Here is a 20,082-nt window from a genome sequence, read left to right on the forward strand (position 1 = left end):
TGTCAGTGTTCTCTCTCCCTTTAGGGTCTCCTATCACCTTTCCTTACATCCACTATTGCTGAAGAGAATGATTTGTCATTTTTGTTTGAGACAAATATGATTTTATCTTCATCAACAGCGAGGAATGTGGGGAAGGGTGATGCGAGAGACTAAAGAGAGATAGAACGCTGATGGTTAGAAAGGGGGAGAAAAAAATTTTATAAAAAAATGAACACTTTTTAAACTTTAGATAAGAAAATTTTTATATTTTTAAATTAAATAAAGAAAAAATGATAATTTTTTTAAAAATATATTTAGCCAACCTAAGGGGAAAATGAATAAAGTTGATTAATTTAGTTAATTTTAGCATTTTATTGATAGATATTTGAATTTTTAATATTTAATGAATACGGGTGGGAATAAATCCTTTGACTTTATTTAAATCATTTGGTTTTACTTGCAACCAAAGCAAATTTCAAAGAGCAATTTTATGTGTATACATGTGAATATTTAAAATGGATACACAAATAATATATAATAATTAAATATTATTTTATTTTTAATTAAAAATTATCTAATTATGTAATGATATAATATTTGTATATTAATTTGATATACTGTATACATCGTTTCATTAAATTTCAAATGAAAAAAAGAGAGAAAAAATAATAATAATAATAATAATAAAAAGGGTAAGTGCAGCTGCCTTTCCATTTAAAAAACGTGAAGCTTGTTCCATTGGGCATATGACGGTGGTTGCACTTGTTCCATTTAGTAACCGACGCAATAGTTTAAGACAAGAGTTCCCAGCAGAAAATGGGATATACTTTGAATATCAGATACTAGTAATTTTATACGTATTATTCAAATAAAGAAAGATTAAGGATAAAAAATATTAAATATATCAATTTGTATATGAAAATTAATTTATATTTGCAGAATTATAATTAATTATTCTTTTAACAGATAGATGAATCTATACATAATATATAATTTTCACTATCACATCGGAATTATATAAATCGAAGAAACATATTACCACACTACCATCGTTAGACGATATCTCAATCTTAAGAGCTTATGATACACGTAAAAATTTATTTTAAATCATCAAAATTTAGCCATGTTTCGAATTGATGAAAATAACAAGCTACATTTGATGTTCCATAGGCATCATATAAGTTTTCATCTCCAATCCTACTTCATGGTTTTAAATTTAAGAAACATATATATATATAGATATATATATATATATATATATATATATATATATATATATATATATATATATATATATATATATATATATAGTTTTGAAGGGCTAATGTTTTAACCTCTCTTTAGATTTGTCTTAAATTTAAGAAACCCCATATAGTTTGCTAATTATTCCAAACCACAAATTGTTACCTTTTTTTTCCAATTTTTTCAGTTAACTTTAATTAAAAAAATGTATTTACGTAATTTTATTTATTTAATTTAAATATTAATTATAATTTAAAAAGTAAAAATAAACTATTTGTCGGTACTCCTCTTCTCTTTCTTTTTCTAGCAAATCCACCTCCCCTTTCTCTCACACAGTTTATCTTCTTGACTGAGCGCAGCCACAATATACATTGTTAAATAGGCCGAAAGACTTATGCCCACAAGACTTATTCCCACCTAAGGGTTAGAACATTTTCAAACTCTCGCCTGTTTAAAATTTCAAATGCATGCTCGTCAATTATAAAAATTAACAAAATATCTATTTATCGACTATAAAAATTAACAAAATATGTTAATGAGAATAGTATAATTGTTATTCAATATTTAATATTAAAATATAAAATTTCATTTTTTTTCTTTCATAAATTTAAAAAACTAATAATTTTCTCTCGATCCTAAGTTTTGAAAACTTCATTTTTTACTCTATTAAAGTTAACTAAAAAATACAACACATTTTCTAGTGACAAAATTGCTCTAGCCACCTTGTTCGAGACCAACGATAAATGTCTTGGTGCTCTCTCTCTCCATCAGAGAGACGAATCAATAAAGACGATTCGTGAGAAGACGAATCCGATCAATTCATCTTCTGCTTCATCTCACAAATCCAACCAATTCGTCTCTCCGACTATTGAATCATGAGAGCCTAGGTGAAGATGGACGAACCTGCATAGCTTTAGAGTAGACAAAGACAAACGATGGCGGCCATCATCGAATCAAAACATGGGTCGATGAAGCGCACAAGGACCCATGCTTCGATTTGATGATTCTTCAATTGTCATTCTTCAAGGAGAGCATTGGAAGGAGAAGAGAGCCTTGAAGAAGTAGATGGGTGGGAAGCCAAAGTCGAGTAACAATGAGGAAGGTCATTGGAGAAGATAGAAAAAAAATAAATCTTCGATGGGAAGAATAAAGTTTTCAAAACTTTGAGACGAGAGAAAATTATTAATTTTTAAAATTTAGAGTAGAAAAAGAGATGAAATTTTATTTTTTAATATTAAATATTAAATGATAATTATACCCTTCACAAACTAATAGATTTTGTTAATTTTAATGGCTAACGGATGAATATTTGATTTTTGAAACTTATCGAGTGGAGTGGAGTTTAGGGGTATACTAGACATTAAGTGGGAATAAGCCTTTTGGCCTTCTAATTAAAAATTTGATTTTCATTGAGTAGATGCGTTTGGGGGTTGAGGCGTATTCTAATTACCAGACTGGTAGCTCCCTCCATGATTCCTCCAACCACCAAATAATTTGTTCATTCTACTACTTATAAATACCTTCAACATAGCTTTAGGTTTATTCATTCAGATTCTTAACTAGTATTTTTTCTATCATATATATGAAAACAAAAGAAGCTAAAGCAGATGAAGGAGAAGGAGAAAAGAAAACAAACAGTTTTCTTGATAAAACCGATCAGGTAATCGCTAGAACTCGTTCTAACTCATCAATCATCATGCATGCTCAAGCTGTATATAAAAAATCATAAGGGTTATATATATATATATATATATATATATATATATATGTACTTGAAAAAACCGATCAGGTAATCGCTAGAACTCGTTCTAACTCATCCATCATCATGCATGCTCAAGCTGTACATAAAAAATCATAAGGGTTTTATATATATATATATATTTGATGTGTATATATATTTTTGATGGGCAAGTTCTAACATGCATGATAATGGACGAGAATAAGAAGTTTTATATTGATTAATCTGGAATGCGTATGCCTGAATTTGCAGGGAAAGACCCTGAATCTTCAAATGGAACACTCATTTGAGCAAGAGCCTGTGAGCCACTCTCAACAAATAAGTCCAATGGCAACGAGGTTCTAAATGACCTCGACCTTGGACCTTCATGGTCATCAGCATTGGGAGTGCAATTTTTTCCATTTTGCTCCAAAGATGGAGTGCTGATAACATTCCCATGCCACTGCATTTGTTTGGCTACAACCACGAGTCTCCATCGACGTCTGTGGTGCTTTTGTTACAATGCCGTTCTGATCGTGAAGGATAACATGCCTTAAACTCCATACGTTAAAAAATGATGGAGACGATAACAAATTAAGATAATATGTATGTTTATACGCTTTTTGCTTCCTGTTTTCAACAAAAGAAATTACAGGATACTTATTGATTTTTCTCCAGTGTTTATCTTATCTTGATGAGCATCTCTTCGAACGGTTCGCTTGCGCTTTTCAACGGAGGATCAGTCAGATGATAGCATCTCAATTTTATAGGCCTGTTGGGAACACTATACAATATAAGATAAAACGTAATATTATTTGTATAATTTTTACGTATAATTTTATATATAAATAATAATATATTATTATAACATATTTTTATTTATACATATAAATTATACATATAAGTTTATAGTAAGACAAAACTATTGGGACCAGAAAGCTTTTTAATAAAAATTTTATCAATTATATATTTAGTATAACCAAATATATCCTGACGGAAAAAGGCAAATAAATCTGTTCATTTAATAGCAAGAAACAATAATTTTTTAAAATCACAATTACGAGATTTGAAAAATCAAAAGTCTAATCCATCAATTTAAAATCTTAGTTAAGGTTAAGAGTAAAATCATCATTTAACAAAAAAAATTTTAAAAACTAAAATTTTATTATTTTTATCTCTTTTAATTTAAAAATCTCATGTTTTTTCTTCTATCGAAAGTTTAAAAAATCAATATTTCCTCTTTAAGGCTTACAAATCCTCACTAAAGACAACAAACTTCACTGTTTCCGACTGCATTGACTCCCTCTTGACTTAACTATCTCTAATGATCACATTCTAAATACCGATAAAACTTATTTTCTCCAATAAAAATTAAGTCATCTTTATCAAAGTATCTTTATCTTGGATGAAGACGACCATCAAAAGTCTTATACTTTTACGTCTTCTTTGTCTTTATATTTATAAAATTTTATTTTTATATTTTAAATAAAAATAATAAATATATAAAATTTGTGATTAAATTTGATAATTTAAATTTCAAAAGATTAAAATATAATTTTTTAAATGAAGTTGAGTCAATCAAACTTACCCCAAACTTTATTTCGAAATTGAATTCGTTCACCGATGGATTAGGTTAGGCTAGATTAAATGCCTTGAAGAAGTGATTTGTTTTTAAATTTTTAAAGAGAGGGTACTAATTAATGAAGGCACAAATTTTAAGTAATTGGATCAATACGCTCAGAGTGGTTAAAATTGGCTGAAACTTAGTACAGTTGACAAATGCACCTTCAAAATAATACAGAATTTGTCATCTGTAATCTCTATCATTATATAAAGGCTCTAGAGTCCTGTAAAAATTATATATATATATATATATATATATATATATATATATATATATATATATATATATATATATATATATATATACTATGATTAAATAATTTTAAATTAAAAATAAAATAATAATTAATTATATAATAATATATATAAATATTTATATTTATATAATTAAAATAAATACATATAATATTACTATTAAAAGACTACCGAATTTGCTTTTTAAGAAGTTTGAAAGATTTATCCCCACCCAAGGATCAGTAAATCACCAAACTCTCATTTATTGAGGTCTATAAATTTAATTACTTATTTATTTGATAAATTTTATTATTATTGTTAAAAATAAAAATATAATAAAATTATGTGTATTTATTTTAAGTATATAAATATGTATATATTTAATAATAAAATTATATATTTTTTTTTATAAATAAATATGTATATACATAGATGTGATATCATGTGATTGGATGATTTTAAATTAATGATAAAATAATATCTAATCATATGATACATATCTATGTGTATATATATATTTATGTACCAAAAATAGGTATACATAGTATTGATCCACATTTATTATGTGTTATCATATAAATGAATGATTTTAAATTAAAGATAAAATAACACTCAATCATATGATGACAACTATAAGTATATATCTATTTATATACTTAAAATGAGTATATATAATATTGCTGATAAAAATATCATTTTGAAATTTTATTTAAAGAAAATATAATTTATTTTCTTTTCTCACCTTAGTTTTAAAAACTAATAATTTCTCTCCTAACTTATAAAAAGAAACTTTTTCACCTTCATCCGGTAAAGTTTCTATATTTTAAAAATACCATCATCCCCTCAAAGTTAAAAAATATTACATTGACACCCCAAAAATGTATTTTTTTCTGATTATTGTTCTTTTTGACAATTCGTTCCAACACGTTTTCAATCCCACCACCAATATCTCCTCTCTTTCGTTGTGGTTTCTCAGTATATAAACCGCCTGAAATCCAACAAAAATCATCAGATCTATGTAATAACATCCAAATGAAATCGATTCATTTAGATGACAAAGATTCAAAAGAAGGGTTTTGACTCTTTGTTTATATTTTATTGAATCCATTTATCATTTGTCGAAAGGAAAGCGTTGGAGGGAGAGATATCATTGAGAGGGAGAGAGATTAGTCATCGTTCACTAGAAAATTATCAACAAAATTTGAAACCTTAAGTAGAAGAAAATTATCAAATTTTAAAACTTAATTTTGAGAAAAATTATTAGTTTTCTAAATTAAGAGAGTAAAATAATATAAACTTTTATTTTTTAAAATATTATTATTAAATAAAGATATTACCTTTAACTTTAATAGAAAGTTTCAACCAAAATTGATTTATGGGTGGGTGTTTGAATTTTTTAAAGTTGGAGATAGAACTTTGAGATTTCAGAAAACCTTGGGGTGGGCATAATTCTTTTGGCCTTATACATGCTTCCCAGCCGACACCCTGGGATTTGACAGAATTCCAACAAAAATGCCAGGGTGTAGTGCAACGCCATAAGGGGCTCTACAATGCCACCACTTGTTCCATCATAAATTGGTCAATTCCAAGTCAGCCCCGTTTGGTTGTAGACCCGGCAAATGTTTCACGTAAATGGGTGGAGCTTCCCTTGTGATATAACGGGTAAAATTAGGGTTGGACTCAAATCAAGTCAGTTCGAATTTAAATTTAAGCTCAGTTTGAATAAATCTGAAATGAGTCAATCTTAGCCGAGCTTAATCAAGCTCAAGTTATTCGTCGGATTTTTTAATTAAAAATTTTGATACAAAACGATATCGTTTTGATCAATATATATTAAAACGACGTCGTTTTAATAACAAAAAATGAGTCGAATCGAATTCAAATCGTGTTTGAACTTAGATTTCACGAGCTCGATGAGCTCAAACTCAGTTCGAATCTAACCCTAAGTAAAACACAGCCTCGAAGCAATCACAAAGCCAGCTGATCTATAAAATAATGTTTCACGTAAACTGGTCGAGCTTTCCTTAGGAGGAAGAGTAACAAGCGAGAACTTGTGAATTTGATGGAGCCTTTTCAGGAAACATGGCAATGAAGGTTTCATTTAGGTGATGCTGCTGATGGTGGATATGGTCACGTTGCTGGTGAGTTTGGCGATGGTCAACCATCGACAGCGGTTTCTCAGTTTGAGTAAGGTTTCACAGCATGCATAGAGAGTGGAGTCAAAACTTTTATATCCCTTTTCTTTCCTCTTTGCTTCTTAAAATTTAAAATATATTCCTCTAGATAATCTTGTTACATTTAATTTGAGAGATAGAAAAAATAATAAACAGAGATGTATTAGAGTTTCATCCTATTTTAGATTCTTCAAGTTCAGCTAATCTTTGCTGCATTGCCAAGTTCCCATGCCACCCTAATCGTTTTAAAACCAAAAAATTTGAAGTCAGAACAAGTATAAGAGATAGAACCGAAGATAAGATATCAGAGAAGGTAGAAAGAAAGAGAAAGAGACCAATTGACATGTCAAAGCCATGATGCATGAGCTCCCTATACTCTTGACACAAAGCACATTCCTCACAACAACAATGCACGCAACAGTCTGCGCAAGGCCTCTCCTCCAAGAAGTACTGTCCCCTCAATTTTGATCGATAAAAGCCCGAGTACAAGCACGAGCAACCAGTCAGCCACAATATTAAACTGTACAGCGTTCCACTCACTCCACATGCTGCATTCATGCAACAGCTTTATTTCATCATCTTCACAATAGAATATGTCTTATAATTAAATTTCAGTTTACTCTTCTCAAACTTACAGGTCGACCCTCTATCAACGATTTCTGCAATTCGTCCAGAAGTAACACAAGGACACCAGCATGTTAAGCAACCTACACTTAGTTTTCATTGGGTACATTAATTACAGTGATATAATAAATCTCTCTTTATGGAACAAGATTAGAATTATATATTACGAAAACAATCATACTACAAACAAGTAGATATATTTCAAATCAGGCAACGAGTAACCAATTTAAAAAACCAAATAAACAAAAGCGTTGAGCATTACGTACAAGAGCTAACATCATCACAACAGTCACAGAGGCCACTGGACCAAGGAATTGGGCCGAGAGGATTGGAGATTGGAGCGGTCGGACCACTACTTTTTGTTTGATATGTTTCATTGAGTTGAACAGTTGCTGCCTTATAGGAAGCAAGTGGCTCTGGTGGTGGGTGTGGATATGGTGGCGCTGTTGGTGATGGTGATGATTCTTTTTGAAAGTCAATTGAATTTGAGGAACACATGGAATGAAGTAGTAGTAGTTTGGATTTTGAGTCGGAACAAGGCCAAGTGTTTCTTCAAGAAACGGCTGTTCGGCTTATATCTCGATTTTTTGGTCGTTTGAATTGTATTTCAATTAAAATACTAACTGAGGACACGAATGAGGATATATATCATATGATCACAGTTTGGATGTAATTCAATTACTGATGTTTCAAATTCTAAAACTAAACTTGTAAAAATTATAAAATTCATTTATGTTAATCATTATTTTATTATATTAATAATAATAATAAGCAATTATTGTCATTTATTTTAAAATATTTTATCATTTAAATTATATAAATTTTGGTAATTATATTTATAACAATGGAAAAGTGTTCAACACACATACAAATTACATATACAACATTTTAAAAATCATAAAAATCTTAAAAGTGAAATTTATAGATATAAAATGAAATGAGCTTGCTTATCTTGAAAGCATATCGAATTAAATTGATTCGAACTTAAAAATGAGTTGAAACCTATTCGACTTAAATTCACCCCTATGTAAGAGGATTAGAGGTCATGCTATTGTTATAAGGGCGTCATAATCCATATTTTAGATTAAAGAGGCGATGATATTAGTATGGGTTCCAATGACATCCCTTAGTTGCACCTATTTGTTAGGTGTTATTGGTTGATCTCCAATCATTGAGGCAAATTGGGTTTCATTGACAAGATAACATGGTCTTGGAGGGGAAGTGAAATGGTGATTGGGATTGGATTCTCTAGTGGTTTGATCACTCAAGGTGTTCTCATTTCTTCTTCCACAGCCATTAGGGAAAACATATCTGTAAAAGATTGATAAAAATAAAGTAATGCGATTATTGAAATATAGTAGAGTTATACAAAGAACCCTCCGTCTAATTAACATCAAATTGTTTATGTTGAAAAATTGTGCTAACAAGAACACTAGATTGTGAGTCTGAATATGATGCAAGGTTGTTTGAAACAAAAGTGAACTGTGAGTTTGTAATGAACATTGTGTCATTTTAAACGTGGTTCGACATGTTATCTAAAAACTTATGTCAACGGTTATCTTTTTAAGTATATGAGTTTGTAATTCGACGGCGTACTTGTATAATGTTAAAAATGTTATTATGAAACATCTATATAATCCTAAATTTATACAATAAAATATCAATGTTACATAAGTAATTACATAATTGGATATTAATATCCTAATGTTATGAAAAATGGAAGATCATGTGCCCCCAAATTTGATGTAAATCGATTGTTTTCCAATTTTAGGTAGAGACGTCATAAAAAGTGATCTCATAATAATTGAAAATTATAATTGCATGTTGAAGAGATTGTGGGAAACAATTGTAACCGTTAAGATTTATTCTGTCTAATCTTTGGTTTTTTAGCTTGTATTATGTGGATCGATGAATAGATAATGTGATTGGTGTGACAAGGTCGCACGTCAAACTAAAATTAACGCCTTAATATCGTCATGCTCATGCCAACCTGCATACGAGATTATGTCACATTAATTGAGCGCTAACAGTTGGCTACTACATGTGTTTTGTTTAGTATGGTTAATATATATTGGAAATAATCTTTTATCATTATTTTTATGAGTTTGCCGAAGAAAAAGTTTGATCTCACACTTATTTATTCATATCATTTTTTTTTTTCGAAAATAACTTTGCAATTAATAATAATATTGGAAATAATAGGATTGATATCTTATGATAAAATTAATTTATAGTAACTAAGTGATAAGTTTAATTATCTAATTTACGTAAGATTACAACTCTTGCGAGACCAAAGATAATTTTGATATCATAATATTTTATTCCGGTATCCCCATCCCAGGAGACTAGTGCATCGAGTTTTTGACTCTCTGGTACTTCTTTGAATAATAAGACCATTGTAATTTAGGTTTAAAGAATAAACACTTCCTGATTTAACTTGTAATTTGTTTTTCTTACTCGTTGCCTTAGCACCATATTTGATTACTGTCCAACTAAACATAATAAATATTAACTACAATTATCAAGCCAAAGCCAACATAAAAAAGATCATCCATAAATGTGTATGTGCACATAAAACAACTAAATAATAGAAAACTATATCATCTGATATCCCTCCCATGCTATCACTTGGTTGAGCCACTGTCTCGACATTGTTACCTCATTGCTTACTTGCAAAATCAATAGAAAATGAAGTATTCCAAAATCATTACTTCTCTTGTCATCTAGGGTACATCTCGACCCTTCCTCGGATGACATGGAATGTACTGCATGTATATCAATCATTCTAATGGTGAAAGCATTCATCTTCATCATATCTCATTTTATCTTTATGTCGATCATGCTTTTGACTTGCTCTAAATTTCTGAAGTAATTTCCACTTTCTTTCTTATACAATACAGAGAAATTTTAAGGATCCAATCATTAATCAGCCGAGAATTCTCCAAGAAAACTACCTTATCACCTAGAATATCAAGCTTGTGAAATGGTCAACTCCATGGCAGGAAAAAAATAACAATAATAAATTAGCAATTCAACCCTTTGAAAAATTGAAGGGAAAAATTCAAAAAAATTAAGTACAAATTCCCACCTGGGTCAGTCAAATAGAAATAAATAAAAGTTGAAGCTTCCGTGGAAACTTATCTCTGTGACAATGTAATACAAACGCTCTATATATAGAAGTCTGGCTAAATCCATAATTAAGACACAGATAGATAACAAAACCTTTGGAATTTTTACGCCATTGTTTAATTTCTGGCAGTTGAACCTAGGAATCTTGAAGCCACCAACCTTAAATCAGCTCAAAAGGGGCTACCAAAAGGGCAGTGGTCTACTGGGTTATATGACTGTTGCGATGATCCTTCCCACTGTGGGCTTACTACCATAACGCATCAATTTTTCTTAGCTAATTAATTTTCTTTTGTCAATAATTAATGATCACTAATATGAAGAATTGCTGAAGGTTTGTTCACCTGCTTCTGTCCATGCATCAACTTCGGTCAGATAGCTGAGATTATTGATAGAGGCAGTTTATGTAATTTCGAATGACTTTATTCATAATTTGCAGTCTCTTTATGGTAACATGTTAAGTTAGTAATTGATATTTAATTTGCATTGCATGAGCAGCACGTAAAATTCAGGGTCTGGTGTATTATGCACTGGGTGTCCTTGGTTGCGAATGGCTATATGGTGGCTCCTATCGATCAAAATTGCACGGACATTTCTCACTACCAGAAGCTCCCTGTTCGGATTGGCTGCCTCATTGCTTCTGCTGCGTTTGTGCCCTCACTCAAGAGTACAGAGAACTCAAAAATCGTGGAGTCAATCCCTCCATCGGTAATTAACTCTAAAAAGTGATTCATCGTACTTTCGAATTAAAAAGGTAATTATACTAACAATGGATGTTGATTCGAAGGTTGGAAAGCGAATGTTGAGAAGTGGAATATTGAGAGAGTTGAACTCCTGATTGTTGAAGAGGGTATGCATCGCTAACATGTGCAGCTATTGTTATTATTAGTGTACATATTTTAAGTATACAATTAGATATATAAATAAAAAAGATACATCATTTATTTATCTAACAGTATATTTTTAAAGTATGTACATAATTTTATTGGCTACCATATTCATACACTAGACTTCTAGATTGCTATCATTAATGTTATTGTAGATGATGATATTATGAGAATTATTTTAGTAAAGAATAATGTTTCTAGTATGTAGCCTAAGTTTGATTTGAACATTTTTGTTGTATTCGTTTTTTTAATATCAATTAAAAGGGGCCTAAATTAGAGAATCCTATGTTATCAAATCTATCCAATTAATTGAATAATTTGAGCAAATCGATACTCTTAATTGATGTTTCTGAATTTGTTGCATTTTATATAAATTCCATTCTTCGTCCTTCTCTCTTTCTGGTTTGTTTTGTTCACTAAAAAGTTGTATTGAATATAATATGGTAAAATATCACGTTTTAACCTTTCATAAATCACCTATTCCTCTTAAATTCAAGGGTGCTCGATGGGATTTTTTCTATTGTTAGAGAAAACTGCACTATGAGATGATGTAATAATTCAGAGATTTTATTTAAATAATGTAAAAATAATAATAGAATGTAAAATTAATTTATATAAAAATTATATTATAATATAATATAATAATGATTTGAGTATATTTTTAAAGTGATTAGACTATTAGAGTGAAACATATGTCTATTAGATTGTTTGAGAATACTTATAGTGAGCTTGTTTACGTTATTAGTTGTTATTTCTCTTTCCAATTGTTCAATGAGCAAATTAAGGATTTTCGGAAGAGTTTTTACTAAATGTGTGCGTTTTATGAGTTTGTATGTGTTTAGTTGCTAACTAGCATGGTAATCTAGTAAAAGAAAAACTATGAGCTTCCCTTTCAAGGTGAAGGAGCCTATGTTTCTTATGTAATTCTAAAGTGAAAATTGGCCAGCCTCCTACTTTCATATGCAACCCCCAATTTATAGAGTAAGGGAAAAATATTATTGTAATTGTCGATATGTAAAAGGTTCGTATCTTTGCTAACATGAATGACATGTTATGCAGCTCATCCAACAAAAAATATGTAAACTTAATTGGACGGTCAAGTTTTTTTTTTTTAATTTAATGTAGATTTGCTCTACTTGTTTACATTTATTGGGATATGCTCATTTGTGTTTTGAGACAACATGCATGTAGATGACATGTCATACTACTAGTTAGCTCAATTGGGTGTTCATAGTATGATGACTTGATGATATCAATGGCTCAATTCTTGAGAAAGGAACTTGTAAGCATAATTCTATTGCACCTAGAGCCAGCAATGGCTGGCACCAAAGACCCACAAAAATGTTGGCCTTTGCGATTTGTGTCCACCAGTAAATTCTCAAAGTATGACGTAAGACTTATAATATAATGTGTCGTGTTTCTACTTACTTTGAAATAAGTTGCTCTGTCAATATATAAATTTTAAAAATTTTAATTATTATTTTATTTTTTACATGTGTCGAACTGGTCCTCGGGCCTTCCTACAAGGTCCCAGCACAGCGAGTTTCATTATAGGCCTTGCCCCAAACACTGCCACCTCTAATTGCATCCCATTGGTTTCATCCAAACGTTACTTGTTTTTTTATGTATCAAGGTAAAACCGGATACAAATTATTTTGTTACCCGAATAAAACCAAATACAAAACTGGCATAAAATATATATTCTTAGCAATTGGCGTGTTAACACTAAATGAGGTGCTGTAATTTGGCAACAAAAATTGCAGACGTGTAGATACATTTATCCTTTATTATTTCCTAGATCAAGCAGCCATTTTCTTAAGAAAGGTGTCCAGGTCCAGGACATCCAAGTCACTCAATTTAATGAATTAAATTAATTGCCAAAGTCAATTTCTATCCCCTTGTTCAAATTTATTACATTAAGAAAGATACATGAACTAACGTACAAAAATTGAGATATTCCCTCCCTGCACTTGGAGACATTTCACCAAACCAGAAATTTTGATCCCAATAGGAACTTTATGTCATGTGATTCTGTTTATATAATCCCAAATCTGTTTGATGCATTAGGCATCAAGTTCTTCTGTTTAAATTCCCTTACAATGGAGTTCCATTACAGCCTTACACACAACAGTCATCCTGATTATGAAGATGATGATGATGTGTTCTATGCAGAGATCAGAAGGCAGATTCTACTTTTAACTGCCGAGGATGATGAAGATTTTCTTGACAAGAAACACACAAACTACAGTAGAACTAGCAAACGACGCTCCAATAACTTGACAAATCTCTCTTCTGCTTTGCAACCTGGAAGCTATTTCAATTGGTGGGAGTTGGAAAAGAGTAGTAATTCAGTGCCAAATTGGCCTGTGAGTCTCTGGAGAAACGGCAACAGCAATATTAATGGTAATGGAACTGGAGTTTTCATTCCCCATATTGCGAAAACAAGATGTAAGCCAGGTCAGTTAGTTGTCATCAAAATCACTTAATTATAATTGGGTAACCATCAATCCTCGTGCTTAATTCTTCTTTGATGACTGCAGGAAGAACAAGAAGGAAATGCAAATATCGGGGCAAGTAGGGACCTGGACATGAATATGAACCCTTGATCTTTCTACAATTTGTTGGAACTTCGAAAGTTACAGAAACCATAATTCTTCGTTCTTGGAAGTTCACAGCTTGACAATAAAGTTAAATGGAACACCTCGATGACATCAGATGATACACAGAAACAGGAGAATTTACTGTAATAATCATATACATAGAGGAATAATTACCATTTTAATTGACAGAAATACATTTCACTACTATAGCCCAGAAAACATTGTACCTAAATAGCTGTTAGTACAGTTTTTATGCATCAGAATTATGATATGAAGTTAGTCCCAGATCATAAGTTGACAATGGTATCATCTGTGCTTTGATTGCACCATGGGGCAACAGGGTTCTAGACAATCACATCCTGTAAACCCTGAGGTAGTATTTTACTGCCAAAGCCAATTCATAAATACAGGAACAAGAACAAAATTGGGGCTATCTTTGTGCAATTAACTCAAAGTATCACCATCTCATTGGCCATCACCATCTCATTGGCCATCCCAATGCTTACGTGGGGTTCTAATATAAGGTTAAATAGCTTAACTACTCCGTTAAATACTCTAATGTCCCGAGGAAGAGTTCTGAGGAAACAGACTGTATTAATCTCTAGGACGGGCTAACCACAGTGAACTGAGGGCCCGAAGGCGTGAAGTGTAATCATTTATAACCAAAAGGGCACGTGCTGCTTGTCGAGTTGTCAATATTCGATGCATTTGTTGAAGTGTCTGCTGCCTCAGAAGATCAGCCTAAATAGAAAACCTGCTTATGGTTAGTTAATATACTAGTAATAATTACACGTGAAATTTGCGATTGATTTTACCTGGTGGAGGAAATTCTCTAGCATGGCAAGTTTGCCCATTGCAATTGCCATTTGCCCCATGTAATCAACAACATTTCCTGAACCAGCAGGGCTGACAGTTGCAGTCGAAAGTGTGTCTACAAGAGACTGTTGCAAAGCTTCCATTCCTTGGGATAAGGCATCTTCAGCCTGCTGGGAGGACTGCTGTAGATTGCAAATGCCCATCAATTGTTGATCTGTCAAGGGTTCTAGGTGGTTGCCAAGTATCTAGAATTCCGAAAATGAACTGGAGCAAATCAACGAAAAATTGAATGTATATCCCTTCTGGCAATGCAAAAATATCAAAAAACTAATCACCTTAACAAGTTCAGATGAACGAAATCCACCCAACCACATGAAACACCTTTCAGCGGGTGTTTTCCACATACCAGATAGCATGTGAAATACATCAGCCTTTGCACCAATGCTCTTTAGTTGGAATACTTCATCATAATGTGTCATAACACCGTTAACATGGTGGCGTAATTCATTATCACCCATATGAGAATTTACAGCTAATCTTAGGTCATTGATCAGCCTCTGATGTTCATCAAGCCAGTGTGTATAGTCCAGGTCAAATGCCAAAGCCCCTAATGAAGTATGACCAATTACATTTCATTAAGAGAGAAATATTCTCTAAAATGCTTTGACTCAATAATCTACAAAATATGTTCTACGCATCATTCTACAGTAGAAAAAAGATGGATAACAGAAGCTTTAAGCCTGCTGCATAGAAAAGTCAATAAGCAAAGATCATTATGATCATAGATCACAACACTGATATAGTCTAAAAATGGTATCCATTGGCATACAGCAGGATGAAAGCCATCTAGTTGTGCTGATCCAATAAATTGCACACTTCAAATCACACTCCACTTCACTAGCCATTCCCTTTATACACCGTCATCTCACTCCCATCTTATACTGTGTATCTGCATATTTTTTCATATGTAATTTCATAGCTCATTGTCAAACAACCATGTTGGACTTCAATCAATATTGCAATAACTAGTATGCTTATATGATAGATACTGTAAGACAACTAAATGACTTGTCAAATCACTGGTACAGCAAGTCAAAATTTTCAGGGTTAGTTTCTATTTTGAATAAATGAACATACAATAACAAATCACCCCTTACCACTTCCAGTCCCAGAATGGCCCTGCTCCCCTGAAACTCCAGTTGGAATAAAAAAACCCTGCATGAAAACATGAAACCTGGAGTAAGAAGAATTTAATTTTGCAGAAGGAAAAGTCACTATAAAATCCACAACTGCATTTGCTAAAAGAAAAAGGGGGAACAAGAAGAACCTAAATAAATACGTGGTCAGCCTCCAATTGAGAATAGTTAGCATGAGAATTACAACAATAAGAATAATAATTTGCATACCTGCTGGCGAGCTCTTTGAAGCTCCTGCTCTAGTTGTGCAAGCCTGAGTCGACTACTCTCTAGCTGCTGGACATATGCCTATCCAAAACCAAAACCAATAAACGATCCCAAGTATTCTTTCATTTATAAAATTAAGATATCACAATCCTCACAGGCAAGAAAGCAGTAATGATGTTAATTCAGATGCAAACCAATTAATTAACAGCTACAAATAAATACAAAATTTAGGCAATGATGCCGCACAAACAGGTTTAGCCAGTGATCAGACCAATGAAGGATTGCCCAAAGTTAAATTCAAATACAAGAAAAAAACCCCATTGTAAAGTGGCATACAATGGTTTTTTCAATAAGTCAATTCAGTTTTTAATACCCTAAACCAAAGTGCTCGAAATTTTGCTTCTGACTTGTACAATGGCAGGATAATGAGTTGTGACAAATACAATCCATCCCAAGGACAATCACAAAGCTGGTAAAATCATATATTCTATAAGATCCATGTACTGATGACACAATTTTTGGCATTTTTTCTTAATGACTGATACACAGACTGAAAATAATTTAGACAATCATACATGTAGCAGTTCATTCTTCTTGATATTACCTTTCTCAATTGGTTTTGTGAATTCAAACTTTCAACTTGCCCTAACACAGATAAATTGAAGTTACAAGCTAAAACCAAAAACAAAGTCTGAGCAACAGAATGCCTTGATAAGCATGGAGAGTTTCAAAAGTATTTACAGTACAAGGAATAATCAACTATTATAAATGAAATGGGATTCAAACTTAAAATGGCATGAGCACAATATGCTAACTTGTTTATGTTAGAATAATGTACAAAATGAAAAATCAACAAAAGAGTAAAATAATGGCATTTATCCATATGAGCAGAGAATTTAACATGCGTAGATAACATTACCTTCTTCCTCAGTCGACTCTTTCTTGCAGCTTCCCGATTCTGAGCCAACCTACGCAGCACCTGAAAAATAGACAGCATGCCCTCAGAACAATCCATTAAACATAAAAATGATTCTTTTATTTTTTTTTCAAACCTGCAAAGATAAATCATGTAAACAACCTTTTGGTCACCAGTTTTAACCTTGGATTGATCCATGGAATCCACAACTACAAGTGCTCCACGCTGAACTCCTTGAACCTATAGCACCATGAAGAAACGATATAATTACTCCGCATACCATGAAAACTAGGTGATAGAATGCGATACTAATGTGATACACACATACAAATGACGACAAGTATTCCTCGCCATATTCCATGCATTCCAAGTGGCATCATCTGGAGCTAATGATAACTTTCAACAGTCCCATAAAGTATAACTCTAAAAATCATCTTTAGCAAATCAAATGATGGGGTGATACTTCTAGCAAAAATTAGCTGCAAGTATTCCTAAGTATTGATGCTCCATATCCAATTATGGCCCCATATTGATCAACAAACAAAAGTTCCACCAGCCATCACCCAACAAAAACCAGATTATTCTAAAACATCTACAAAAGGTTGAAAACAAAAATATGATGATAATGCGACTCAAATCCAGGGTAGATTCTTTATCACCAGGATGAACCACCACTATGCCGAAAGATTCCTATTATACCGTACATACACATAAAAGAGAACAGAAAATTTGTAGAAAACAAAACATATACAAAGAACAAAACCAACAAAGAGACAAGCAACCTGGTTTTTCTCATCAGTGTCAACATCTGTAGAAGTGTCAGTCTGCTGGCTGTTATCAGCCATGCGTGAGCCTGACTCACCCCAGTTCTCAATATGCCCGTTTGCCAACGAGGAACCAACCGTTGTCCCCTTCTGGTATATAAATTGACCTGTATCCAAACACCCCCCAGTCCCAGTTGAAGCTACTATTTCTGTAACACACCCAATGCTCTTTGCCAAAAGATACACAACACAAACACAGAATTATTATTCAATCAAACAAACATAAATGATATATGGACAAACATGGCAGCGAAACTTAATCATATACACATAAGTTAGGCGGGTGGAGTTGAGTACCGTGGCCAAGGTGTTGCAGTGGAAGTTATTGGAAACAACAGAAGCGTTACTGGCTTTTAAACAGAACATGGCGCCTACAAGGAATGTCGAAGCAAAAAGAAAATAGGTTAGTAAAGGAAACTGAATGTTCAAGAAAGATAAAGACAATATACTTTATATATATGCACTATTGAACAACCTCATAAAATATATAAATAATTAAAGAGAGAGGGCAAATACTTGGGCTTAAATCAACAGCATCGTTCTGAAAAGGTTGTTCAAGCTCTCCAAGATCCGCAAAACGCGTCTGGTTTAGGCCACTTTCATCTACTCCCCTGTTTTTTTTATAAAAAAAAAAAACGGAATAAAAAAATCAAACCCAAGAAAAGAACTTGACTTAAACAAAACAACTTATCTCCCTACCTTATACTCAAAGCCATGCAGAAACTTGTTCATAAAAAAAATACACATAGCTAAATCAAACAAGACCTTAACTTAAACTAGAAAGAAAATAAATACCTGAGAAAGAAGGAAGAGTGGCAATATAAATCAGGGTCAGTAGCAGGAGCTGGTTTGAAGCTTTGCATAGTGAAATAGAGAGGGAGCAAAAAAGAGGGTGTATGTTGGAGAAGAACTACACAGCCAGAAATGGAGAAAATCTCAAAGTATCTAGATTGAAGAAGACAGCGTATCTATATAAAAACCAATTGCCTTCTAAGGTGGGATTTTAGTTTCCCAACACTCCTGCAGATTTCCATGTCCTCTTTCAATCTCTTCTTGCAGAGCGTTGTTTTCACTCTCTTCTTTATTATTCTGGTTTAAGCTAGTGATTATTATTAGATTATTTATGAATAATAGTATTTGCCATTTTTGTCAGCCAGTAAATGAATAAATAACTGATACCAATGTGTACTTTGAACAATATACCTGAATGGTTTTAGCAATCAACTTCTAATGAGCTGATTTTGCTGGTGTCAATGTCATATCATCTTCAGTTATCCAGAGTCTTCAACTTCAAGAATCAAGATGATAGATGTGTTTGAAATACAAAAGACAAAAAAAGATTTCAACTTTTTTTAACTCTACAATTCTTAATCCTTTGACACGCAAAAATAACAACATAATACTTTCACAATTATAAACGGCTGATTGAATTTCCCACCCAGACTTTATAGAACCATCCTTTTTTTGTTTTTTTTTTAGTTTGAAAATTTTATTTATTTATCAATTTTTGTTAACTAAAATTATTTCATTTTATAATAAATTATTATTTTTTCTTTTTTATAGAATCATGAAACTATCTCAACACTAAATATTAATATTGATTATTGATATATATTTTTATTATAATTATGAAAATAATCTTTACCATTAGGGTTGATACAAACCGGAGCAAGTTTAAATACTTTTAACTTAAGTTTAATTCGAATAAAAATAACTCAATTCAAATTCGTAGAGTCAAAATTAAATTCAATTCAAGTTTGGTTCAAAGGTAAAATAGTTCAGTTTGTTCAGTCAGCATTCAATTCGAATCAATGGTTCAAATTCATATTTTGAATTAATGGTTCAAATGTATGACTCAGATTCGTAGCTTAAGTTCGTAGTTCATTTGAAAATGATATTATTTTATCCAAATAATAT

General features: G+C 31.8%; 2 protein-coding genes and 1 long non-coding RNA gene across 4 annotated transcripts; 1 reads left to right on the forward strand and 2 right to left on the reverse strand.

Annotated features, from left to right (window-relative positions):
- Positions 1 to 2,768: 2,768 nt before the first annotated feature.
- LOC123216974 lies at positions 2,769 to 3,615 on the forward strand. The gene is made up of 2 exons (XR_006502384.1): positions 2,769 to 2,881; positions 3,212 to 3,615. It is a non-coding gene; the product is annotated as an uncharacterized LOC123216974 (long non-coding RNA).
- Positions 3,616 to 7,140: 3,525 nt separating this feature from the next.
- LOC123216352 (protein PLANT CADMIUM RESISTANCE 11-like) lies at positions 7,141 to 8,091 on the reverse strand. Its single transcript, XM_044636783.1, has 4 exons — positions 7,860 to 8,091; positions 7,605 to 7,676; positions 7,305 to 7,517; positions 7,141 to 7,205 (listed from the first exon to the last, which is right to left on the reverse strand). The coding sequence occupies exons 1-4, from the start codon at positions 8,089 to 8,091 to the stop codon at positions 7,141 to 7,143; spliced, it is 582 nt and encodes a 193-aa protein (XP_044492718.1).
- Positions 8,092 to 14,343: 6,252 nt separating this feature from the next.
- Positions 14,344 to 19,264, reverse strand: LOC123215454 (transcription factor PERIANTHIA-like). Of its 2 annotated transcripts, XM_044635551.1 has the most exons (11): positions 18,961 to 19,264; positions 18,682 to 18,776; positions 18,463 to 18,536; positions 18,124 to 18,333; positions 17,504 to 17,581; positions 17,345 to 17,404; positions 16,429 to 16,506; positions 16,180 to 16,237; positions 15,358 to 15,629; positions 15,022 to 15,267; positions 14,344 to 14,947 (listed from the first exon to the last, which is right to left on the reverse strand). In XM_044635551.1, the coding sequence occupies exons 1-11, from the start codon at positions 19,026 to 19,028 to the stop codon at positions 14,801 to 14,803; spliced, it is 1,386 nt and encodes a 461-aa protein (XP_044491486.1). In that variant the 5' UTR covers positions 19,029 to 19,264; the 3' UTR covers positions 14,344 to 14,800. The 2 variants fall into 2 exon arrangements, with proteins under 2 accessions (XP_044491486.1, XP_044491487.1); XM_044635552.1 differs by lacking the exons at positions 18,124 to 18,333; positions 18,463 to 18,536; positions 18,682 to 18,776; positions 18,961 to 19,264 and adding an exon at positions 17,666 to 18,116.
- Between the last annotated feature and the right edge of the window lie 818 nt (positions 19,265 to 20,082).

Source organism: Mangifera indica, chromosome 5 (assembly GCF_011075055.1).
Source record: "Mangifera indica cultivar Alphonso chromosome 5, CATAS_Mindica_2.1, whole genome shotgun sequence".
Taxonomy (NCBI): Eukaryota; Viridiplantae; Streptophyta; class Magnoliopsida; order Sapindales; family Anacardiaceae; genus Mangifera; species Mangifera indica.

Excerpts from the sequence above, each read along its gene's own strand:
- LOC123216352 (XM_044636783.1), bottom strand. The coding sequence starts at position 8,091 with ATGTGTTCCTCAAATTCAATTGACTTTCAAAAAGAATCATCACCATCA. Across the intron at positions 7,518-7,604 it reads CGTTGATAGAGGGTCGACCT|CATGTGGAGTGAGTGGAACG; the intron begins GTAAGTTTGAGA and ends GCATGAATGCAG. Across the intron at positions 7,206-7,304 it reads TGGCTTTGACATGTCAATTG|GGTGGCATGGGAACTTGGCA; the intron begins GTCTCTTTCTCT and ends TAAAACGATTAG.
- LOC123215454 (XM_044635551.1), bottom strand. The coding sequence starts at position 19,028 with ATGCAAAGCTTCAAACCAGCTCCTGCTACTGACCCTGATTTATATTGC. Across the intron at positions 16,238-16,428 it reads TTCAAAGAGCTCGCCAGCAG|GGTTTTTTTATTCCAACTGG; the intron begins GTATGCAAATTA and ends GTTTTCATGCAG. Across the intron at positions 15,268-15,357 it reads GTTCATCTGAACTTGTTAAG|ATACTTGGCAACCACCTAGA; the intron begins GTGATTAGTTTT and ends TCGGAATTCTAG.